Raw genomic sequence first — 26,835 nt, 5'->3', positions numbered from 1 at the left:
GTTGTATATCAATACCAATACCATGTTGTTTTGGTAACTGTAGCTTTGTAGTATATAGTTTGAAGTTTGGTAATGTGATGCCTCCAGATTTGTTATTTTTGGTTAGTCTTACTTAGGCTATGCAGGTTGTTTTTTGGTTCTATGTGAATTTTAGGATTTTTTCTAGTTCTGTGAAGAACAATCATGGTATTTCGATGGGAATTGCTTTGAATCTGTAGATTGCTTCTGGCAGTATGGTGATTTTCACAATATTGATTCTACCCATTCTTCAGCATGGGATGTGTTTCCATTTGTTTCTGTCATCTGATTTCTTTCAGCAGTGTATTGTGGTTTCCCTTGAGATCTTTCACCTCCTTGGTTAGGTATATTCCTATTTTTTTTTTTTTTTTAGCTGTTGTAAAGGGGGTTTAGTTCTTGATTTGATTCTCAGCTTGGTCACTGTTGGTGCATAGCAGAGATACTGATTTTTGTACATTGATTTTGTATCCTGAAACTTTATTGAATTCATTTATCAACTCTGGGAGGTTTTTGGATGAGTCTTTAGGGTTTTCTAGGTATATGATCATATCATCAGTGAACAGTGACAGTTTGACTTCCTCTTTACTGATTTGGATGTTCTTTATTTCTGTCTCTTGTCAGGTCGCTCTGGCTAGGACTTCCAGTACTATGTTGAATAGAAATGATGAGAGCGGGCATCCTTGTCTTGTTCCAGTTCTTTCTCGGGGGAATACTTTGAACATTTCCCTGTTCAGTAATGCTGACTGTGTGTTAGTCATAGATGGCTTTTATTACCTTAAGTTATGTCCCTCCTATGCCAATTTTACTGAGGGTTTTAATCTTAAAGGGATGCTGGATTTTGTCAAATGCTTTTTCTGTATCTATTGAGATGATCACATAATTTTTGTTTTTAATTCTGTTTATGTGGTGTATCACATTTATTGACTTGCATATGTTAAACCATCCCTACATCCCTGGTATGAAACCCACTTGATTATGGTGTATAATCTTTTTATGCTCTTGGATTCAGTTAGCTAGTATTTTTGTTGAGGATTTTTGTTTCTATGTTCATCAGGGATATTGGTCTTTAGTTTTTCTTTTATTTAATGTCTTTTGCTGGTTTTGGTATTAGGGTGATACTGGCTTCATAGAATGTTTTAGGGAGCATTCCCTCTTTCTCTGTTTTTGGAATAGTTTCAGTAAGATTGGTAGCAATTCTTCTTTGAATGTCTGATAGAATTCAGCTGTGAATCTGTCCAGTTGTGAACTTTTTTGTTGGCATTTTTAAAATTATGGTTTCACTCTTACTGCTTTTTATTGGTTTGTTCAGAGTTTCTATTTCTTCCTGGCTTAATCTAGGAGGGTGTCTGTTTTCAGGAATTTATCCATCTCTTCCAGGTTTTCTAGTTTGTGCACGTGAAGGTGTTCATAGTAACGTTGAATGATCTTTTGTATTTTGGTGTCATCACCTATAATATCTCCTGTCTCGTTTCTGATTGAGCTTATTTGGATCTTCTCTCTTCTTTTCTTGGTTAATCTCACTACTGGTCTATCAATTTTGTGTCTCTTTTCAAAGAACCAGCTTCTCGTTTCATTTATCTTTTGTTTTTGGTGTTTTTTGTTTCAGTTTTATCTGTTTCTGCCCTGATCTTTATTATATCTTTTCTTCTGCTGGGGTTGGGTTTGTTCTTGTTTTTCTAGTTCCTTGAGGTGTCACTTTAGATTAGTCTGTTTGTGCCCTTTCAGACTTTTTTATAGGCATTTAATGCTGTGAACTTCCCTCTTAGCACCACTTTTGCTGTATCCCAGAGGTTTTGATTGATTGTGTCACAATTATTGTTTAGTTCAAATAATTTTTTAATTTCCATGTTGATTTCATTGTTGATACAAAGATCATTCAAGAGCAGATTATTTAATTTCCATATATTTGTATAGTTTTGAGGGTTTGTTTTGGAGTTAATTTCCAAATTTATTCCACTGTAGTCTGAGAGAGTACTTGATATAATTTCAGTTTTCTTAAATTTACTGAGACTTGTGACCTCTCATATGGTCTATCTGGTAGAATATTCCATGTGCTAATGAATAGAATGTATATTCTGCAGTTGTTGGGTAGAATGTTCTGTAAATATCTGCTAAGTTCATTTGTTGTAGGGTGTAGTTTAAGTTCATTGTTTCTTTGTTGACTTTCTGTCTTGATGACCAGTGTAGTGTTGTTAGTGGAGTATTAAAGTTCCCCACTATTATTGTGTTGCCATCTATCTTTTTTCTTAAGTAGTAGTAATTATTTTATAAATTTGTGAGCTCCAATATTAAGTGCATATATATTTAGGATTATGATGTTTTCCTGTTGGACTAATCCTTTTATCATCATATGATGTCCCTCTATGTCTTTTTTAACTGCTACTGCTTTAAAGTTTGTTTTGTCTGGTATAAGAATAGCTACTCCTGCTTGCTTTTGGTTTCCATTTCGTGGAGTGTCTTTTTCCACCCCTTTACCTTATGTGAGTCCTTATGTGTTAGGTGAGCCTCTTGAAGACAGCAGAAACTTGGTTGGTAAGTTCTTATCCATTCTGCAATTCTGTATCTTTTAAGTAGAGCATTTAGGCAATTTACATACAATATTAGTCTTGAGATATGGGGTACTGTTCTATTAATCATGCTAGTTGTTGCCTGAATACTTTGGGTGGTTTTTTTTTAATTGTGTTATGGTTTTATAGTCCCTGTGAAATTTATGCTTTTAGTAGGTTCTATTTTGGTGTATTTTGATAATTTTGTTTCAAGATCCATAATTCCTTTTAGCATTTATTTAATACTGGCTTTGTAGTGGTGAATTCTCTTAGCATTTGTTTGTCTGAAAAAGACTTTATCTTTCCTTCATTCATGAAACTCAGTTTTGCTGGATACAATATTCTTGGCTGATAATTATTGTTTACAGAGTCTAAAGATAAGACCCCAATCCCTTCTGACTTGTAGGGTTTCTGCTGAGAAATCTGTTAATCTGATAGATTTTCCTTTATAGGTTACCTGATGCTTTTTTCTCATAGCTCTTAAGATTCTTTGCTTCATCTTGACTTTAGATAGCCTGATGACTTTGTGCCTGGGTGATGATCTTTTTGTGATGAATTTCCCAGGTGTTCTTTGAGCTGCTTATATTTGGATGTCTACATCTCTAGCAAGGCCAGTGAAGTTTTCCTCAATTTTTCCCTCAAATACGTTTTCCAAACTTTTAGATTTCTCTTCTTCGTCAAGAACACCATAGTTATTATGTTTGGTCATTTAACATAATCCCAAATTTCTTGGAGGCTTTGTTCATTTTTTTAAGTTCTGTTTTCTTTGTCTTTGTCAGATTGGGCTAATTCAAAAGCCTTGTCTTTGAGCTCTGAAGTTATTTCTTCTACTTGTTCTAGTCTTGCTAAAACTTTCCAGTGCATTTTGTATTTCTCTAAGTGTGTCTTTTCCAGAAGTTGTGATTTTATTTTCGTTATAATAGCTTTTTCTCTGGAGACTTTTTCATCCATACCCTATATATATATTTTTAATTTCTTTAAGTTGGTTTTCACATTTTTCTGGCACCTCTTTGAGGAGCTTAATAATCAAGCTTCTGAATTCTTTATCTGGCAGTTCAGTGATTTATTCTTGGTTTGGATGCATTGCTGGAGAGCTAATGTGATCTTTTGGGGATGTTATAGAATCTTGTTTTATCATATTACCAGATTTACTTCTCTGGTTCCTTCTCATTTGGGGAGACTGTTTCAGTGGAAATATCTGGAACTCAAGGCCTGCTCTTCACATTCTTTTTTTCCATTGGGTGAGCCCTTAATGTGGTGCTCTTCCCTTCCTCTAAGGATGGGTCTTCCTGAGAACCAGACTGCAGTGATTGTTATTGCCCTTCTGGGTGCAGCCACCCAGCCGGGTTATCAGGCTCCGGACTGGTACTGGAGAATGTCTGCAAAGAGTCCTGTGATGTGATCCATCTTCAGATCTCCCAGCCATGAATACCAGAACCTGCTCTAGTGGAGGTGGCATGGTAGTGAAGTGGACTCTGTGGGAATCCTTGGTTATAGTTTTGTTTAGTGTGCTGGTTTTCTCAAATGCTGGCTATGCTAGCAGTGAAGTTGTCACATGGACAGACTCAGGACCTCTGGTTAGCCAGCACATTGCAGGAGGTGAAATTAGCTGTTGTTTTCTCCTTCTTTGGAGCAGGGTGGTTCTGTTATGAGTTGCTGTAATGACTTGAGTTGGTTGGCCTCCAACCAGGAGGTGGCACTTTCAAGGGAGCACCAGCTGTCATCAGAGAACGGGGAGATATAAGCTTGCCCTACCTTAGCCAGGATAAGTATTCAGGTTTCTCTGGCAACTGATGGGGCTGTAGAGCTCCCAAGAGTGCCTTTTGTCTTCTGCTACCAGGGCAGGTAGAGAAAAACCATCAGGTAGGAGCAGGGTTAGGCGGGTCTGAGCTCAGACTCTCCTTGTGCTGTGGCCACTGTGGGAGATGGCAGGATGGTTCTCAGGCCAATGGAGTTATGTTTTAGGGGGATTATGGCTGCCTCTACTGTGTCATACATGTCACCAGGGTAGTTGGGGAAAGCTAACAGTGACAGGCCTCACCCAGCCCCCACACAGCCAACAAGGCCAGTCTCACTCCTGCAGTGTCCCACCAACAGAGCTCAGTTGATATTCAGGCAGCAGCAGGCAGGGCTGAGATGTGGCCCGAGGCTATAATCCTCCCCACTGAGAAAGCAAGCAGGGCTTTCAGGCCTGCAGCCTGTCACAGGGTGTGGCTTCTGCACTCCTATCTGCACTTCCCATTCGCCCCCATGGATTTTGCTCAGGAAAATTTGCACTCAGTCAAAATTATTACAAACTTCAGCTAGAAGCTTCCTTTAACCTGTGGCCCCTTCCCAGTCCCACTGGCTGCCTTATCCAAGGACCCCTATGAGATAAAGCCAGGGATGACTTCAATGGGCTGGGGACTGGGATCTCCTACAGGGCTCTTTGTGCTGTTTGTCTTCTATTTTGCTTGGCTCCCTAAATTTATTTCATCTCTAGGTAAAGTTAAATCCTTCACCTGTGATCTGGATTTTTATGTTCCCCAATGTGTGTTCAGAGGTAGACTTTTCCCCACCTCACACTTTGGGAACTCACAGTTTTTCAGCTGTCTCACAGAGTTTGCAATGGCAAGCTACTTCTTTCAAAGGGTCTGTGAATTCCTTTGGTTTTCCTGATGTGTTCCTGCAGTGGTTCTTGGAGCAAAAGTTCATGATGTGAGTCTCCACACACTATTCCGTTCGTCCAAGTGGAAGCTGCATGTTAGTCCTGTGTCCTATCTGCCATTTTCCCCCATCAAAAATCACCTTATTATTTTTAATTGGGTCTATAAGAAGGTATCAAATCTAAATGTCCTTCCCTCCACTGCCACCAAATCTATATACTTTCCTGCACTTGTATCCATCTTCTCTACTGTGACAGTAGAGGAAGCATCACCACTCCTATAGGCTAATTCTTCTACTTGAATTCTGATTCCATTCCTTCTCACATCTTGATAAATTCCTTCTTTTGGTTAACTCTTCTTTTACTGGCAATAACAAACTTGAGTATCGCCCTGAAGCATTGCAAGTTGAGTTACAGAGCTGAGAAAGAAGCTGAGTTATTTGCTACATTATTACCCTTTACAACTCAGAGCTTATATCGCCATTCTGGAACTTATACTGACACTATATAATTCTATTTAAGGGAAGGTTTACAGACCTGGTTATTGAGTCAGATTCAGCATTCATAGCGTGACATCCCTATCCTAGGAATGAAAGTAGAGTCTGTGCCCAGGTGTCCCTGAATAATATATCTTTACTTTCATCTCTTCAGTATTCTGGAAAGCCTGGCTTCCCAAATTTCCATCCTAAAAATAAAACAAACCCTCCTTTAAACCCATGACACCTTTCTACTTAATCCAGTCATTATTTATTTGACTTTGTAGCCAGACTTCATCAAGAAGCTCCTGACAGCCACTGTGTCTACTTTTTGCTTCAACTTAGTTTTTTCTTTTTCTCCACTACTTCTTGGAAATTAGCCTTGCCAAGGTACCCACTGCCTGCATGTTGCACAATCCAGTGGATTTTGTTACCTATTCACTTGACTTTCCAGAAACATGTAACACCGTTTACCACTCTTTGTTTTTTCTACCACAATACCCTCCTGGTCTACCTGGTCTCCACCCTACCACCCACAATATTGACAATAAATTTCAAATATACAATGCATTACTATTAACTGTAGTCTCCATGCTCTACATTAGGTCTCCAGAAGTTATTAGTTTTACAACTCCACGTTTGTACCCTTTGATCAATGTCTCTCCATTTCCCCTTCTTTTTAACCACTAGTAACCACCGTTCTCCTTTGTTTTTATGAGTTCACCTTTTTAGATTCCACATATGAGTGAGATTATGCAGTGTTTTGTCTTTCTGTGTCTGGCTTACTTCACTTAACATAATGTCTTCCAGATTCATTCATATTGTTGAAAATGGCAGAATTTTCTTCTTTTTGGGGGGGGCTGAAAAACATTCTATTATATATATGTCATAGTTTCTTTATCTGTTCCTTTATTGAGACATTTAGGTTGTTTCTGTATCTTGGCTGTTGTGAATAATGCTACAGTGAACATGGGAGTGTAGATACCTCTTCAGATCTTAATTTCACTTCCTTTGGATATATACACAGAAGTGGGGTTGCTGGATTATATGGCAAGTTGTATTTTTATTTTGTTGAGGAATCTCCATAGTTTTCCACAATGCCTATAAAAATGTACATTTCTGCCAACAACGTATAAGGGTTTTTATCTACATCCTCGTGAAAACTTACATTTTGACTTTTTTATAATAGACCTCCTAACGGGTGAGAATATCTCATTGTGATTTTGACTTGCACTTCTCTGGTGATTAGTAATGTTGAGCACCTTTTCATATACCTCTTTGTATGTCTTCTGTCAAAGAAAATGTCTGTTCAGGTTCTGTTCCCATTTTTAAATCAAGTGACTTGCTTTTTACTATTGAGTTGTGGGAGTTATATATATACTTTGGCTATTAACCCCTTATTGGAGATATGCTTTGCAAATATTTTCTTCTGATCCGTCAGTTGTCTTTTTATTTTGTCAATTATTTTGTTTGCTTTGTAGGAAGGAAATGTAATCCAGGTTGGTTTTTACTTCAGTAGCTTCCCCATAGCTCTTTGGTAAAAATCCATAAACTTCTCAGCATAGTGTACTATATAACACCTCTTTCTCCAACTTCATCTTACACCATTCCCTTCACCCTACTTATTAGATTAGCTATACTTCTCTCTTTGCCCAGGAACGAAATAGTCTTCTGTCTTTGCCCAGGGTGGTGTGCATGTGTTACTTCTTTTGACTAGAATACCCTTTGTCTCGCTGGTGCTGAAGCTTAAATTTCAGCTCGTTAGGGAAGAATTCTGCAACTAGTCTGCATAAAATAAGCTTTTCTCTCATTATCTTCACATAAGCCTCATAATTGTTTCCCTCAAAGCACTTATCACACTTTGGGGTTTGTTTAGTGTTTTTTCTGTCTCTTCTGCTGTAAGCCTAATGGAGGTGTGTCTTGCTCAACATTTTATTCCTAACATCTACTTTAGTGCCCGGTACTTGGTAACACCTCAGCAATTGTTGCTGAATTATTAGGTTGGTGCCAAAAATAAAAAAAGAACTGCAATTACTTTTGCACCAGCCTAATAGTAAAAATCCATTAGGTAGTTGTGAATGTAGAATTGAACTTTGTTTGAAAAACGAAAACTCAAGATTTTCTGAAGTAAGAGAAAGAATGAGGAGGATATTCAAAGGGGAATATGGGGGGAAAAGGAGTGATCTAGTCACTGGGCAATGGAAAGGCCTAATTAGAATGTGAGAGGAAAAAAGACTGCCAATTTGAATTGTGTATTTTTGGAGCATAGAATTTCCAGAAGATTTCAAGCAGGGCACAGCAAAATGTGAATGGAACAAAGCTACTGGAAAAAGCATAGGGTTTTTTTTTGTTTGTTTGTTTTTATAATAGAACAAAGAAAGAAACTAATTTGTTTTATAGGGTTTGAGTGGATTAAGAAAAATTAGAGGCATTAAATATAGATAAATTAGAGGCATTAAATACAGATAATTTAAGACAGAAGCAGAATGGCAAATGAAGTGTCTTAGAAGATCAAATACATCTAGATGTAGAAGAGATAGAAAGCCATATTTGAAAGCTAAGGACATTTGGTAATTCTGTTGATTGTGGTAAAAGTTTAGATGAAGTATTATAAAACATCTACCGTTTTCATTGAGATACTACTTTTTAATTTTGCTTCTTAGAAGACTCTAAGACTCTTATTTTAAATTGTGGAATTATTTTTTCATCTTTTCAGTTAATATATTCTACTAAATTAAAAATGGTGAGATAGAGGTAAGAGTTGAACGTAGAGAAAAGAGAGAGGTTAAATTAACCTTCTACTGTCTGCCTTTTTCTTTCAGCTGGACAGCATGAGGTTGTAGCTATAGGCACAGGTGAATATAATTACAGCCAGGACATTAAGCCAAATGGAAGAGTATTGCATGACACTCATGCTGTTGTTACAGCAAGAAGGTCTCTTCTTAGGTAAGATAATACATGTATTAATGTTATTAAATATGAATGCCCTCAGCCCAAAGTAACTTCATATAAATGCCTTCATTTACAAATGGAATTTTATTGATCATAGAGCCAAGGATGTCACATATTCTTATCTAAGTCATCAGAATAATTCCATGTCATCTTTGGAACATTTATCATAGTAACTCCAATGTCTACCCTGTGGATTTTAGTGGCTTCTATTATTAAGACCTGAACTCAGTTTTTGTTGTTTTGTTTTGTTTTGAAATGGAGTTTTGCTTTTGTTGCCCAGGCTGGAGTGCAGTGGCACAGTCTCTGCTTACTGCAATCTCTGGCTCCCAGGTCCAAGCTATTCTACTGTCTCAACTTCCCAAGTAGCTGGGATCACAGGCATGCGCCAACATGCCTGGCTAATTTTTTGTGTTTTAATAGAGACAGAGTTTCACCAGGTTGGTCAGGCTGGTCTCAAACTCATGATCTTAGGTGACCACCTGCCTTGGCCTCCCGAAATACTGGGATTACAGGCGTGAGCCACCGCACCTGGCCAAACTCAGTTTTAAGAATCCTACAGTCAGCTAGGCACAGTAGCTCTCACCTGTAATGCCAACACGTTGGGAAGCTAAGGTGGGAGGATTGCTGGAGTACAGGTGTTCGAGACCAGCCTGGGTAACATTGTGGGACCTAGTCTCTACAAAAGTAAAATTAGCCAGGTATGGTGGCACGCAACTGTAGTCCCAGCTACTTTGGAGGATGAGGTGGGAGGATTGCTTAAGCCCAGAAGATCGAGGTTGCAGTGAGCCAAGACTGCTCCACTGTACTCCAGCATGGCAATAGACTAACACCTTGTCTCAAAAAAAAAAAAAAAAAAAAAAAAATCCTACAATATATTTTTTTGAAAGATAAAAATAACACTTTTTTATGACTAAAGTTACTGAAAAGTATAGCTTTTGATCCACACTCAGTAGGTTTGGTCTTATTTCACCCCTGCTTATCCAAGGACAGCACCAGAAACCAACAGGTTTTCATTCATGAGGATTATGCAAAGTTTACCATAAAGCAGAGTATAGATAAGGGATTCTTGAGGCTGGCGTATCTTGAAGAGAGAGAGAGAAAAGGGCTTAGGTGAGCATGCCTAGTTTCTTTTTCCAGACTCAGTCACTCTGTTCTTTACAAGAGGAATGAATAGCAAGTGGGAAAGAAAGGAATTTGCAAGTCACTTCATATGAAAACATATAACATGGGAAATGAGTGCTATTTCTCATAATATCCACCAGCTTTTGGTTATTTTTTGTTTTTAATTCCTCTTTATTCCTACTAAATTAGGAATTCTTTTTTAAATTTTATAATTTCTTATTTTTAATTTTTGTGGGTATATAGTGTATATGTTTATAGTGTGTATAAGCTATTTTGATACAGTGCACAATAATCACTTTAGGGTAAATGGAGTATGTGTCAACTCAAGCATTTGTCTTGTGTTACAAAGATTTCAATTATACTCGTTTAGTTATTTTAAAATGTACAATTATTGACTATTGTCATCCTGTTGTGCCATGAAATACTAGATCTTATTCATTTTAGTTCTTTAAACCATTAAAATGACTTTTTATTTAACTTATGGATGTTTTGGGCGTTTTTTTTGTTTTTTGTTTGTTTGTTTTTTTGTTTTTGAGATGGAGTCTCGCACTGTTGCCCAGGCTGGAGTGCAGTGGTGCTATCTCCACTTACTGCAACCTCTGCCTCCCAGGTTCAAGCAATTCTCCTGCCTCAGCCTCTCAAGTAGCTGGGATTACAGGCACCTGCCACCATGCCCAGCTATTTTTTTGTATTTTTAGTAGAGACGGGGTTTCACTATGTTGGCCAGGCTGGTCTTGATCCACCCCCCTCAGCCTCCCAAAATGCTGGGATTATAGGGGTGAGCCACTGCACCCAGCCTCTTATGGATGTGTTCAAAGACACTCAAGTGAGAACAGGATAGCAAATTCTCATTCACCTTCAACAGTTATTAGCATTCTGCTGTCCTTGTTAAATCTCTGCATTCTCACTTTTTGTGTTGGTGTTTTCTTCAGTAGAGTATTTTAAAATAAATTTAGATACGTGTACCTGAAAAAATATAAATTTGTATCTCTAGTAATGAGGAATCCTATAATCCTAAAAGTTATTCAGCAAGACTATGAGGGTAATGCATCTCATTGCCCTCCACCCCCCGTCAGTGCTTATGGAATTATTTGACCTCTTTAAAAGCTACCTCTTTTGTGTTATTCCTACTAATTCCTGTGCTTGGCATTTTTACATACTGTTGCTTAATTTTTACTGTATATTTTTGATGATGGGATTCAAGGGAGTAGATCTTAAAGTCATGGTTTATTAAATAAGCAAAATAGTATTTATCCTTGATTTGATTAGTTGTAGTCTTTCAGGAGATCTGCTTCCCTGTTTTAAAAAAAAAATTTTGAATTTTAAAATTTTTGATTATTGTGAATATATAATAGTTGTGCATATTTATAAGGTAAATGTGATATTTTGATACAACCGTTAAATGTGTAATGATCAAGTCAGGGTAATTGGGATATCCTTCTCCTCAATCATTTTTCATTTCTTTGTGTTTGGAGCATTCCAGTTCCACTCATTTAGTTATTTTGAAATACAATAAATTATCGGTAACTATATCTGCTTCATTTCTTAATACAACTTATGGTGTTCATTGTATTGTTCCTATGCTCTTGTATTTTTTCTTTAAAACTATTAAGGAGCAGGGACCACAGTTTTTGTCATTTTTGTAGTAATTTGTTTGGGTAGGGAAGGGGAAATAGAAGTAAGGCCAAAAGTTGGCACTTCATCTGGGAGACTGGGAGCAGAACTGTCTGAGCAAGAAGGGAGGAATCAGTAGAGAAATGAGTCTTTTGCAGAAGATGATAGTTGGAAGACTCTAATGTGAAACAGAAGTGGAGTAGTCGAGAAAGAATGGTGTTTTAGGTTAGGTTACAGGGCAGACTGGGCTCCAGTTAAGAACTTTCAAGAACCTTAATTTTTCATTAAATAAAGCTAAGATTAATTTAGGAGTTCTTACCTGTGTCAAAACTTTTGACACGCAGGACATTGCTTGTGACACATATGGACACGATGCTCATTGAGATCCATCTTTTATAAAATTTATTACTTGACAAAATTATAACATTTATTTTAGGTACTTTTACAGACAACTTCTGCTCTTCTACAGCAAAAATCCTGCTATGATGGAAAAATCAATATTTTGTACAGAACCAACTTCTAATCTACTCACTCTTAAGCAGAATATCAACATTTGCCTTTACATGAACCAGTTGCCTAAAGGATCAGCCCAGATTAAGTCACAGTTGTAAGTATTACAGAAGTTGTTTTTAAAAGCAAGTAGGATGGCCATGCCACACATCTGACTTTCTACAGCAAATAGAACATGTAAATTCTAATTACCCATATTTTCTCTTCAGCTTTGAGTTGTTATTTGTGGCCTGCAGGAGACCCCAAATCCTTTTCCCCTCAATCTAATCTATTACTTCTACAGGTTGAGCTTCCCAAATCCAAAAGTCTGAGATTCAAAATGCTCCAAAATCAGAAACTTTTTGAGCACTGACATAACGCTCAAAGGAAATTCTCATTGGAGCATTTCATATTTCAGATTTTTGGATTTCTGTTCAACTGGTATGTGTAAAGCAAATATTCCAGTGTGAAGAAACCAAAATCTGAAACACTTCTAGTTCCAAGCATTTTAGATAAGCAACACTCAACCTGTACCTAAAAGTTGCATGTACTTCACCACTTTTTTTGCTATGCTAGTAAAAAAAAACTTCTGCTCCTTTCTACTTTGAAGACCTCATAAACTTTAGGAAGTGTGGATTTGTGCACTACTCACATACAAATACGAGAGTTAAGAAAAATTTTAACCTGTGGCCAAAATATTATTGCTTTGATGAATGAATATCAGGTAGCAAAACATTTAAACAGTACAAACAAGAACAAAGAAGACGGTAAAAGTCACCTTAAGTCTGACCATCTAATGGTAAGTAACCATAGGTAATATTTTTAAAAATATCCCTCTAGTAACACCTTTGAAAATGAGGTCAGGGTTCTCTAGAAAGAAACTTAAAGAAAAATAATTTTGCATTTTTAATGAAGATGACAAAGAAAAATAGTTTTCCTTTTTTTCATTCTTTCATTTTGTAGTTTTAAAAAAATTTCATACAGAGGAAGGAACTAATTCACAAACTATGATAGGGATAAAAATTAGTGTTTCTTTGAATTTTAAGGGACATAAAATGGTAATAATTTGAAAAATATCTCTATTGGAGGCTCTAAATGTGGTTCATTTCTGTTTTATATTACTATTGTGGAATGAAGGCACTCCATTCCTGCCTTGCTTTCTTGCATCTGTTTCTGTTACTGGAATTAAATGTACACTGGGAAGTTAAACATGTTAGAGAACAGTTCTTAGGTACAGGTAGATTTTGTTCTGTCACCTTTGTTTTTTAAAGGAAGAAACTTTCTTTTCTTTCTCTAGACGTCTTAATCCACATTCTATATCTGCATTTGAAGCCAATGAAGAACTCTGTCTCCACGTGGCTGTTGAAGGCAAAATTTATCTGACTGTTTACTGTCCTAAAGATGGTGTTAATAGAATAAGCAGTATGTCCTCAAGTGACAAATTGACCAGATGGGAAGTGCTTGGTGTACAGGGAGCATTGCTGAGTCATTTTATACAGCCAGTTTACATCAGCAGTATACTAGTTGGTGAGTGAGATTTCATAACCTCCTGGGCCTCTTGCTCACTAAGCAAATCCTCTGTACTTATCAGTATAAAATTAGTTTTTGCATATATGAAACTTTAAGGTCAAAACACATATCTGCTGTTTTGTAGAGCTATTGGTTTCATGATAAATTATCAGGGAGAATGAATGAATCCCAAAGGTGGGAGGCAGAGATTGTGGGATAAAGATACCGTTTAAGTTGTAGTGACCATCCAGCTGGATAAGGAAATTCCAGAAAGAGCTCCTTCTGGTGCTTTGGGAAAGATCAGTGACACAGGGAGATGAGGGAAAGATCAGAGAAAAACCTTGGATGTGAAGCTTATTTCTGAGGCCTTTCAATTTTCAAAGCACTCAGCATGCTGAAGTTTCATATTTTGAGGAGTTTTCTGTACCCCAACATTATTTTAAAGCGTTATTTTACTTTTCAAAAAGTTTGCAGAAACAAATTTTATGCTGCGGATATTCTGTAGATACTCATTTTGTCATTTTATGGTGGTGGAATTTTTAAATTTAAAACATGGGATCTAGGCTTGCATTAAAAGGGCATTTACTATATTTAAATAGAAAATTATCCAGAGTAATCTGGAAAAAAATTCTCTTTCTTGACTATTAAAAAATAGCTAGATTTGTATTCATTCTCAAGCTTTTTACAATATATCTTGCAAATTTGGTAACCCCTATTACAATGAATTTTTCTGCCTAAGTACTTCAAAAATGTTTGTCCAGAAGTTATTTCCATCTAGAGGTCCTTTTCATGTACTAATTTGATTTGTATAATTGAAGTGTAGAGAATCCTTCCTAGTGAAGAAATCCATTTTAAATACAGTTTGTGGACTTTTAAGAAGCAGCTGATAACCTTAGGGAATCTCTTATTCAGTCCTTTCCTTTTTTCTTTTCTTTTTCCGATCACATTCACAATGTTAATAAAATACTTGCCTAAAGTCTGTCAGTTTGCTTAGTGGTAGAGCCTGAATTCCACCCCAGTTTTCATAACTTTTCATGCTGCTGCTTTTGATAGATTTTGGAGATATATATACATACATATATATATATATATATATATATATGAATTATTGTCAGGTCAGGTCTTCTATAGTGTTTGATTAGATTTAACCTTTGACTTTAACCTTGGAGTTTCATGTTATTTCAGATCCTTTTGAATGAATCAAATCAAAATTTTTCAATTATATTGCATACTTTTAGAGATTTATTTTCTAGGAACAAGATTGAGCCTCAAGATATATTAAAATCATACCTCAGATATAGTAAATTATTAGTGCACACATATATGAAGGGAAAAGTAAAATTTAAAATATTTGTAAACTTTTTTTCTATTATATTAGGTTTTATACTTCCCATTAAAGCATCTAGGTAAACAATTTGATGTTTAAAGCATTTCATGAGGAGTTTGACTTACAGGTTTTTTTTTTTTTCTTCCTTTTTCCAAATGTCTTTTTTTTTTTTTTTTGGTATGTCACTGTCATTATTTCATTGCAGAGTGTAATAAATACATTAGGCTTTTTAAAAATCCTTATTATCTACTGTTCATTGTAGATACATTAAATGTTCCTCACACCTTATATTTTCCAACTTTTATTCTGTGCCCAAGTATATTTTTTATTTGATTAGTTTTCTTTTGTCACTCTTCATTTGTCTTGATCATTTGTCACTCTTGATAAACACTTAAGGAAGTGTTTAGAAAAAGGATGCCAAAAGCAGTACATGTCCTTTTTACATCATTTTCTAGTGCCCAGATAGTCATAATGCAGCCCTAGTAACCATCTCAACAATTTTAATGATAAGGACACAAAACTTCATTTGTGAAATATGTCCAGTGGTTTACAAAGATTCTGTTGCAAGAACTTCTGGCCTTCTGAGAAAGAAAGAGATATGCTTTAGAATAACTGTTTTTTAAATAAGAATGACTGCTTCCTAACTTCCGTTTTAAGTTTGATGCAGCTTACTGTTTTTTAGTAGTAACATTGCATCTTTTTGAGATTTCTCCTTCAATAATTATTATGACTGAGAATTCAAAGCTTTTGGTATTGGCACAATTTTAACCAGAAATGGTCATTCTTTAAATTATTTTGTGTTGTGAAATTGAAGCATTGTGGTATTGGAGAAGTTAAAATTTGTGGCCCTTAGATGTTTGAAAATGACTCCCTTTCACCAATTGTTTCTCATCCAGATTTGTCAACTGCACTTGCAAGAAATCAGGATATAATGCAGTCGACAAATCTGGACGTACCAGATTTCTTTCTCAGTCAGTACAAAAGTACCAGTTTCTGAGCAGCTGTGGCTCTTTGCTAATGCTCCGTAGAGGGACTTTTCATTATTTTCTGTATCAGAGTCTTTTTTAAAATGGAAAATCTGTTATTACCTTGTTCTGGTTCTAGTTAAGAATATGGAGTAGATGCTAAGAGAATAGAACTAGGAAAGGGAAGATTGAAAGATAAAGGATAGAGAAATGGGCTTTGGATGATTTCCAATCATTTCATTTATTTTTAAATTTTGGAATGGTCTTTTAATATTGAACTTGAGTGTTTTCTTTTTGCTTTCTAGGTGATGGGAATTGCAGTGATACCAGAGGCTTAGAAATTGCTATAAAGCAACGTGTTGATGATGCACTCACTTCAAAACTTCCAATGTTTTACTTAGTCAACAGACCTCATATTAGTTTAGTACCCTCTGCATATCCACTTCAGATGAACTTGGAATATAAATTTCTGAGTCTGAATTGGGCACAAGGAGATGTTTCTTTGGAGATTGTGGATGGCCTGAGTGGGAAGATCACTGAAAGGTTAAAATTACTAATTTCTTTAAACCATATATTACTTAAGCAAAATAAGACATTTATTGCAGTTTTTATTCTAACTCTTTTGGATACCATTTATTGAAGTCTGAACAATAATTATTATCATTAGTCGAGTGTGACTATGTTGCAGGTGTACTAATTTTAAAAATTTTAATATTTTAATATTTTTTTTCTGATGAGAAGACAGACGTGGAGAAGTTATATAGCTTACTGAAATACATACTAAATGGCAGAGTCACCATTCAAACCCAAGGAATCTGGCACCATAACCTATGTTTCTCCAACTGTAATTTAATACCTTTAGTATTAGAATCATGTAAATTTTTTAGAAATTCAATTTCTTCTACTGAATCTGACTTTGAATATGGGGCTCAGGAATTATATTTTTTACATACTCTTCCAAATATTACTTAGGTACTCTTACGTGTAAGAACTATGGTGCTGTGTTATACTGTCTTCTTATAATAACCCTGTAGGTTGAGTGATTTTATTTATTTATTTATTTATTTATTTATTTATTTATTTATTCTTTACAGTTTCTGAGACACAAGCTAGGTTAAATATCTTGCCTAAGGTTACCCAAGTAGTTAATGACACAGCTTGGATTCTGACCGAGACATTTTATTTTCAAAGCCCTTGTTCTTAACTATGATGCTCTGTGCCTTCTAGACATTTCTTCATAATGTCTCTGCCATTGATTATTCAGTAAAACTCTTCTTTTAGTGTGAACATACATTTGTAATGAGGCAGTGAATAATGTTAAAAATTTAAATGCTTAAAATTGCTTTCTTTGTGAAGGACAAATTTAAATGAAGACCACATACAAATGTTTCTTAGCAGTCAAGAAGGCTCATACTTGTAATCCTAGCAGTTTGGGAGGCTGAGGCAGGAGCATGGCTTGAAACCAAGAGTTCAAGACCAATCTGGGAAACATAGTGAGACACTCAGTCTTTTATATAAAAAATAAAAAGTATTAACCAGGAGTGGGAGTGCATACCTGGAGTTCCAGCTACTTAGGAGGCTGAGACAGGAGGATCACTTGAACCTAGGAGTTTGAGGCTGCAGTGAGCTATGACTACATCACTGCACTCCAGCCTGGGCAACAGAGCGAGACCCTATCCCAAAAAGGAAAAAGAAAAAAAGAAAAAAAAAACAGACAAACCCATAAACATTTCTTAGTAGGAACTCAGTTAAGCATAATACTGATGTTTTAACTAGGATGAATTACACTTTTATCAAATGACTTAGGCCAGCATAAACAAGTGCTTTACTATTAATAACAGACTCAACTAAACATACAAACAGGTCTTCTATGAAAGACATTAAAAAATTACTTACTGAAAACATAAAATAATGGCATAACAAAGATGAAACCGTGTAAAATGAGCTTAACATTTTTTACGGCCAAATACTTGCCAAGTAATTACAAATGAAAAGAAAGCAGAAGCCGGGTGCAGTGGCTCACGCCTATAACCCCAAGACTTTGGGAGGCCAAGGCGGGCAGATCACCTGAGGTCAGGAGTTTGAGACCAGCCTGACCAATATGGCAAAACTCCATCTCTACTAAAAATACAAAAGATTAGCTGGGCATGGTGGCAGGTGCCTGTAATCCCAGCTGTTTGGGAGGCTGAGACAGGGAGAATCACTTGAAACCAGGAGGCAGAGGTTTCAGTGAGCTGAGATCGCACCATTGCACTCCAGCCTGAGCAACAAAGCGAGACTCCATCTTAAAAAAAAAAAAAAAACCTTAGCAATATAAACAGTATAATTCATACGGAGGACAGAAGAATGTTTAGCCGAAAGTGACATAGCCACATTCACAAAGCAGAAATTATAGAAGACGAGGAAAGGAAACGTAGAAACACACTACTAGTAGAGACAACAATTCACCTCTTTCAGTTCATCGTAGATCAGGTGGACAAAACAGTAAACAAGTAAACAAGAATATAGCCATTTTAAATAACAGTAAGGTAGATTTCATTACTTTAAACTCTGCATCTTAAAAATAGAAAATGTACCTAGTCCTCAAGAAGCTATAGAGCACTAACAAAAAGCTGTGTGTTAAACCACAAAGAAAATAACAAATTCCAAAAAGTAGAAGCAATGTAGACATATTCTCTGATTATGATGAGATAAAACTGTGAATAACAAACTCAGAATACTAGGAACTGCTTTTACTGGAAAAATTCTGACTCCTAGCTCAAAGGGGAAATATAAACTGAGATTGCAGAATATTTAGAAAATAGGGATATTGAAAATATTACACATCAGAATTTGTAGGTTATACAGTTTAAACAAAGCTGAATAGAAAAGTCAGAGCCTTAAATGCATATAACAATAAATGATAGAAATAATTTAGAAATATAAAGAAAAGAGCTTTAAAAAAACAGAAAAAGGCAAAATTACTTATAAAAAGCTGATAAGAAAAATCACCAATCTCATATAAAAACAAGAGGATCATAAGCTATTTTGGGTAACCACACAAATATATTTTAAAACCTGAATGAAATGGGCAAATTTCTAGGAAAACATTACTTGTAAAACTTATATATAGAAGGAGGAAAAATATAAATGTTATTTTCATGAGAAAGTTACCAAGAAGGCACCTTAACTGTTCCTCAAAGTACCATTCTGAGGTAGTTCAGAGGTTTTTTTCTAAACCTTTAAAAAGCAGATAATTCCAGTGCTATCCAAAAAGATGGAAAGCATCCAAATACTTTTATGAAACAAGTATATGATTGATACTTAAATCTGATTTTTTAAAATTGCTAATCAAAGCCATAATGAGATACTGTCTCACACCAATCAGAATGGCTATTAAAAAGTCAAAAAACAGATGCTGGTGAGGTTGTGGAGACAAAGGAACACATATACACTGTTGGTGGAAGTGTAAATTAGTTCAACTGTTGTGGAAAACAGTGTGGCAATTCCTCAGAGACCTAAGGATGGAAATACCATTTGACCTAGCAATCCCATTACTGGGTATATACCCAAAGGAATATAAATCATTCTGGTATAAAGACACATGCATGCGTATGCTCATTGCAGCGCTATTCACAGTAGCCAAGACATGGAATAATTCCAAATGTCCATCAATGATAGACTGGATATAGAAAATGTGGTACATATACATCATGGAATACTATGCAGACATAAAAGAGAATGAGATAATGTCCTCTGCGGGGCCATGGATGGAGCTGGAGGCCACTGTCCTTAGCAAACGAACACAGGAACAGAATACCAAATCCCGCGTGTTCTATTATAAGTAGGAGCTAGACGAGAACACATGGACACATAGAGGGGAACAACGCACACTGAGGCCTTTCAGATGGTGGAGAGTGGGAGGAGGGAGATGGTCAGGAAAAATAACTAATGCGTACTAGGCTTAATATCTGGGTGATGAAATAGACTGTACAACAAACCCCTATGACACACATTTATCTATATAAAAAAACCTGCACATGTACCCCTGAACTTAAAAGTTTACAAAAAAAAATTGCTGCTCCTCCTCTCCACCACACAAAATTACAGACCAAACTCATTTATATCCAAGAAAAACTGCTATATAAAAGATCAGGGAGCAGAATTTAGCAGCACATTGCAATAATATATTTTATACAGTAACACCAATTGGCATTTTTTCTAGGAATTCAAAGATAGTAACATAATAGAAATAACACTAGACTAGAAACTCTTATTAATATGTTATATTAATTAATCTAGGGAAAATACCAGATGTTTATCTCTATAAATTCTAAGAAAGTGTATAAATAATTTAGCTCTTGAACTATTCTAGATGAAGATATTCAATAAAAAGGAATAGCTAGGTAGTGTCTTTTTACAGGATAAAGTATATCTTTATTAGTCCAAAAATATTATCATGATTGATAAAATGTCAGAGGCATTCCCACTAACATTCAGAGTAAGGCATTATTTACTGTTACTGCTGTTACTCAACATTTTGCTGGAGGCATTAATACATTTGGACAAGGGAAATGAGAGAGAAAATATTGGAAAGAAGGAGTTATGTAACAATTATCACTCTTTGAAGATGGTATTTATATCCAAAAATCAAGAAATTATCAAAACCACTGCAACAAAAGTATCATGGTAGGAAATTAATATGTAGAAATCAAATAGATTTTGTACACATGAGTGTATGTTAGCTGTTGCTATGTATAAACCACCTCAAAACTTAGTTGTTTAAAACAACTATTTATTATTACTACTTGGAAGTTCTTGAGTCAGCTGAATGGTTTTTCTGGATTTTCTTGGGCTCTCCCACACATCTGGGGTCAACTGTTGGTCAACTAAAGGTCAGGTGAGCTGATCTTACCTTGTGTTCACTTACCCTCTAATAGGCTAGTCCTAGCAGGGTCACATGGGAGAGGCAGCAGTGCCAAGAAAATAAGAACCAAGGCATCTCCAGGCCTAGCTTCAGAATTATCACACTATCTATTCTGTTTGCTAAAACAAATCACAAGACTAGTAAAATTCAAGGGAAGCAAAAATCAGCCATGGCTATTGATGTGAGGATCTGAAAAGTCACATTGCAAATAACTGGAAACTAGGAAGAATGAAGGATTTTGACTGTTTTTGTTATCTATCCTAAGAACAACTAATGAGAAGATACAATGAAGGGGAAAAGTTACAGTAGCAAAAAGGTTCATGATCTGTGGACCCACTTTCATTAGAAACCGAAATTACACATCTACATGCACATAATATACACACACACGAAGGGTTGTGAAATAGGTTATGTGTATATGTTACGCTTTTATTGAGCCAAAACTTCTTGCAGTGAAATACAAAATAGATTGTACGATTTCATTAATTTTGGTATATTCATATACCTATGTAACCATCATTTTAGTCAAAATGCAGAAAGTATTTCGATGCCCACTTCCAGTCAATCCCTTATAGAACCACTGTTTAATCTGTATCATCATAGATTAATTTTGTTTCATACAATAGAAATGTTCCAAGGTCTATCTTCTGCATTAATTTTTGATGCAATACTAAATAATTTAAAACGTAATGTAAGAAATTTACTTCAGAAAGTAAATATTAAGAATGCCTCTTATGTAAAAAACAGTTCACTATGTATATTGCAAATAATCAAGAAATATTTTGTAGATACATGTTGATTTTAATCCGTACAATTGCCGACATAAATTACTGAAAAAGAAATAAAAAATTTTATTTCTCTCTGCTTAGTTCCCCATTTAAAAGTGGTATGTCAATGGCAAGTCGGCTTTGTAAGGCTGCAATGTTAAGTCGGTTTAACCTGCTTGCCAAAGAAGCTAAAAAAGAATTACTTGAAGCTGGTACATATCATGCAGCCAAGGTAAGTCCTTAAAGGAATAAAGTTATCATAGGAATAGAATTTAAGACATTAATGTGGTCATTTTAAAATGAATCTCCTTAACAAAAGTTTATTGAATACTTCCTGAATATAAGATATTACCATGTAACGGTAAAACTGGTTTTTAAATGAACATGTCAGAAATTAGATATGTAAATAAGTATTGCCATTTAAAGTAGCCATTTTAGTATGGTATATACTTATTCTGACAGTGTAAGTTACATAGCACTCAAAACCTGCTATGTCATACCAGAGAAACAAAATGTTAATAAAATTTATTCTGCATTTGGTATTAATTGTATTAACTATAGAATGTTAAGTATTCTAAAATAATACATTTTTAAGATATATGAATTTTTCGGCCGGGCGCGGTGGCTCACGCCTGTAATCCCAGCGCTTTGGGAGGACGAGGCGGGCGGATCACAAGGTCAGGAGATCAAACCACGGTGAAACCCCGTCTCTACTAAAAATACAAAAAAAAAAAATTAGCCGGGCGCGGTTGTGGGCGCCTGTAGTCCCAGCTACTCGGGAGGCTGAGGCAGGAGAGTGGCGTGAACCCGGGAGGCAGAGCTTGCAGTGAGCCAAGATCGCGCCACTGCACTCCAGCCTGGGCGACAGAGCGAGACTCCGTCTCAAAAAAAAAAAAAAAAAAAAAAAAAAAAAAGATATATGAATTTTTCTATTTTAAAGTTGTGAAACTTTAATTTCAGCATCTGATTTGAATCTGATTTAGTAGGCAATGTACACAGCCTTTTTCTCTCTTCCAAAATATTTTTTACATAAACATAATGTAAGTTTAAGTCAAAAATTTGAAAAAGTTTTTAAAATACAGAAAAAAATATTATTGATACTTGTAATCCCACTTACTATTCGAAGTTAATACTCAGTCTTTTAATGTGATCATGTTATTTCAGTTCCTTCTCATATATACGTATTTGTATATGTGTCTGTTTAAAAATAAGACCATATTGGGTATGGTATGTTTTAATCTACTTTTTCTTTCTATGTGATAATGACATGAACATCTCTCTCTTTTTTTTTTTTTTTTGATATGGAGTCTCACTCTGTTGTCCAGGCTAGAGTACAATGGCACAATCTTGGCTCACTGCAACCTCTGCCTCCCAGGTTCAAGCAATTTTCCCGCCTCAGCCTCCTGAGTAGCTGAGATTACAGGTGCACACCACCATGCCAGGCTAATTTTTGTACTTTCAGTAGAGACGGGGTTTTGCCATGTTGGCCAGGCTGGTCTCGAACTCCTCACCTCAGGTGATCCGCCTGCCTCGGCCTCCCAAAGTTCTGGGATTACAGGCTTGAGCCACCATGCCTGGCCAACATGAACATAATTCCAGGTTACCATTATTAAATATTAAATATAAATTGCTTTGCTATCCTAATGCCAATAATGAGATAGCATTATATGAAAGTCATTTAATTTTACCAACCTAATGCTCAACCTGTATAGTCACAGCCTGTAAGGCAGTTACATTAATTACAGGTGTGTGTATATATAATCACACATTTTTAAGTATAAAAGCTTATCTAGACTGTTTCTGGTTTTGTGGCATAAAAAAGTTGTAAATTGTTATAAAAACAAGTAGAAAACCAGACAAAATTGTGAAACACAACCTTTCACAACTCTGGACATTGACAGAAGACAGAAAAAACATTCAAAGGTGTGTATTCCTCACAAACTGTTATTATTAGCCGACATGGTGGCCCACAGCTCTAGTCCTAGCTACTTGGGAGGCTGAGGTAGGAGGATCACTTGAGCCCAAGAGTTCAAGGCTGCTGTGAGCTATAATCACACCACTGCACTTCAGCCTGAGGGACAAAGCAAGACCCTATCTCTCTTAAAAAAAAAAGAAAAAAAAAAAGAAAAAAGAAAAACTGCTATTTTTTTTTTTAGCAAGAATTACAGGAGTATATGGCCTTCTTGCCCAGGGCTCTTGTCATTCATTTTCTCATTCTTTTCTCATTCTCATTTTCTTCCTTTCTGCTGGTTTGAATGGCAAGAACTGTAATTTTTTGACCCAGTGAGGCTGCCACCAAAAGCAGCAGCTTTGCTTTCAGAGGAGGTATACTTGATTTGGGACAGGGGAATGAAAGTTTGCAGTTTTGTTGGCTTAAATGCCAAACTTGGTAGGAAATAAATGGGGAAAACTGGTAACTTTGCTGGCCCAAGGTTGCCATCCTGGTTGGAGGCAAGTGGTAGGCTAACTAGCAAGTTAACAAGGAGATCTGGAAAATGAGAGAGCCCTGAAAGGGCTGAGGCAGATTCTTCATATTTCCCTGGCTGACTGAAAAACTATGCTCATGTGCAGGGAATACCCAAGAGAGCCCATCAAAGAGTACAAGCCAAGGGATACTTGATAGCTGACTGTAACATTCAGTACATTCCCTTCCACATACAAGTTGATCAGAAGATGGCAGAAGTTTTACAAAGGCTTAATGCATTGATTTCTTATTAGCAACAGTGGAGGCCAACCCAAAATAGCCAAAAAAAAAAAAAAAAAAAAATTGAAAAAGTTGAAAGATATAGTTCTTAATTTGTTTTTTTTTTTTTTTTTTTTTTTTTTTTTTGAGACGGAGTCTCGCTCTGTCGCCCAGGCTGGAGTACAGTGGCCGGATCTCAGCTCACTGCAAGCTCCGCCTCCCGGGTTTATGCCATTCTCCTGCCTCAGCCTCCCGAGTAGCTAGGACTACAGGCGCCCGCCACCTTGCCCGGCTAGTTTTTTGTATTTTTTAGTAGAGACGGGGTTTCACCGTGTTAGCCAGGATGGTCTTGATTCCTGACCTCGTGATCCGCCCGTCTCGGCCTCCCAAAGTGCTGGGATTACAGGCTTGAGCCACCGCACCCGGCCCATAGTTCTTAATTTCAAAACTTTCTATGAAACTACAGTAATCAAGACAGTGTGGTACTGGCATATAGACAATGAAATATAAGTGAGAGCCCAGATACAATAAGATATTATGTCAAGTGAAAGAATGCGTAGGCCCCATATCTTGTGGTTTGATTTATATTAAATGTCTATTATAGACAAATTCATAGAGACAGAAATTAGTGGTTTTCAGGCGCTAGAGGAGGAAGAATCAGGAGTGACTGCTAATAGATACAAAGTTCTTTCTGGGTTGATGGAGAAGTTCTAAAATTAATGGTGATGGCTGCACAAATTAGTGAATACATTGAAAGCTGAATTGTACACTTTAAAAGGGTAAATTTTTTGACTTGTGAATTATATCTTAACAAAGCTGTTATAAAAGAAACAGTGGAGGCCCAAAGGGCAGTATAATGGCAGGTTCAGGGTGCTGAAGGAAAACTCCTGATAACCAAGAATTCTGTATCCAGGAAAATAATCCTTCAGAAATAAAAGCAAAATAAGAGCATTCACAGGTTAAACTAATGTTAAGAAAATGTGTTGTTAGCAGTACTTCCCTAAATGGAATTCCAAAGAAAGTCCTTGAGACTTGGAAAAAATTGTACCAGATGATAGCAAATCCACAGGAAGGAATAGTAAATACTGAAAATGATAATTGTGTGGATAAACATGAGACCTATGAGTATGTATATGTGCATGTCTATATATTTGCTCTTATTTTCTTTTTAAAAAGTTGTTTAAAACAACACTGTGTTGTTGAGTTTATAACATAGATGCAATATATATGACAATATAACAAAGAATTTGGTAAGAAATGGCTCTATATTGAAATAAAGTTGCTGTTTTACCATAAGCCAGTATGAATCTGAAATCAAATATATAAGGTAAAGAGGTATATTGTAATTCCTAATGTAACCATCAAGAAAATAAATGAAAAATTATTGATAAAATACCAACAGAAGGATTAAAATAGTTCAGTAAAACATTTTTCTTAAACTATAGGACAGTAAGGTAAAAGCAGAGAAATTGTAAAAAGACATAAGATGTGAGAAATAAATAGTAAAATGGCAGATATAAATTCACCATATCAATAATTACAATAAAGTAGACTAATTGCTCCAGTCAAATGACAGATTGTCAGACTGGGTTTAAAAAAAGCCTGATTCAAATATATGCTGTCTGCAACAGACAGATTTTAAATTCAGTCTCAAGTAAATTGCAAGTTATAAGGATGAAAGAAGACGTATCATATAAATAATAAGACAGCTGGAATATTTATATTAATATTAAATATACATGAAGAGGAGAAATATTGCTGGAGACAAAGAGCAACATCTTACAGTGGTAAAAAGGTCAATACATTACAAAGATATGTGTACGTTGGTGTAACGACAAAGCCCTAAAATATACAAGCAAAATCTGACAGAGTTGTGAAGTAAAATAGACAATTCAGCAACTGTAGTTGGTTTTAATTCTCCTTTGTCAGTAACTGGTAGAACAACTCCACAGAAAATCGGTAAAAATATAGGATAAACACTACCAACTAATCAAAACTCACTGACCTGTAGAAAACACTCTATACAATAGTAGAATATATGTTCTTTCCAAGCCCACATGCAGCATTCTTCAGCATAGGGTCATAAAGCAAGTCTCAGTAATCTTAAAAGGATTAAAATCATGCCAAGTATGTTCTAACCACTATGGAATTAAATTAGAAATCAAGAACAGAATGAAATATGAGAAACTGCTATATATTTGGAAGTTAACTTGCCTCCGAATAACTCATGGTTCAAGGAAAAAATTGTTAGGAAAACTAGGAAATATCTTGAACTAAGTGAAAGTGAAATGTTATATATTAAAATTTATGGAATACAGGTGGCCATTTGTAGCCATAAGTTATGCATCCTCAGATTCAGCCAACTATGGATCAAAAATATTTGGGGTAGGGAGGAAGGAAAAGTTTAAAAAAAATACAAAAATAAAAATAATACAAATAAAATACAGTATAACAACTATTTACATTGAATTTATATTGTATTAGATATTATAAATAATCTAGGCATGATTTAATGAATATGAGAGAACGTCCCTAGGTTATATGCAAATACCATGCCATTTTATATAAGGGACTTGAGCATCTGCAGATTTTGATATTTCTAGAGGGTCCTGGAACCAATTCCCCATGGACACCAAGGAATGACTATATAAATAAGTACTTAGACATGTATAGCTTTAAATGCTTATATTAGAAAAGAATCTTAAAATCAGTTATTTGAGCTTCCAGCTCAAGAAGCCAGAATAAGAAGAGCAAATCAGAACCAAAGTAAGTAGAAGGAAGGAAATAATAAAATGTGATGAATCAGAATAGAAATCA

At 35.7% G+C, this 26,835-nt stretch overlaps 1 protein-coding gene across 4 annotated transcripts in view; it reads left to right on the top strand.

Annotated features, from left to right (window-relative positions):
- ADAD1 (adenosine deaminase domain containing 1) overlaps positions 1 to 26,835 on the top strand; it is a 51,770-nt gene that overhangs the window by 21,136 nt on the left and 3,799 nt on the right. For 3 of the 4 annotated variants that reach the window (XM_050792639.1, XM_050792641.1, XM_050792642.1), the window contains exons 7-11: positions 8,507 to 8,630; positions 11,809 to 11,979; positions 13,159 to 13,388; positions 15,968 to 16,205; positions 21,438 to 21,567. In XM_050792639.1, the coding sequence (XP_050648596.1) occupies positions 8,507 to 8,630; positions 11,809 to 11,979; positions 13,159 to 13,388; positions 15,968 to 16,205; positions 21,438 to 21,567 (893 nt within the window). The remainder of the gene's footprint in view (positions 1 to 8,506; positions 8,631 to 11,808; positions 11,980 to 13,158; positions 13,389 to 15,967; positions 16,206 to 21,437; positions 21,568 to 26,835) is intronic. The other variant, XM_050792643.1, reaches the window with a different exon arrangement.

Source organism: Macaca thibetana, chromosome 5 (genome assembly GCF_024542745.1).
Source record: "Macaca thibetana thibetana isolate TM-01 chromosome 5, ASM2454274v1, whole genome shotgun sequence".
Lineage (NCBI taxonomy): Eukaryota > Metazoa > Chordata > Mammalia > Primates > Cercopithecidae > Macaca > Macaca thibetana.
This window is presented reverse-complemented; position numbering and strand designations above follow the sequence as displayed.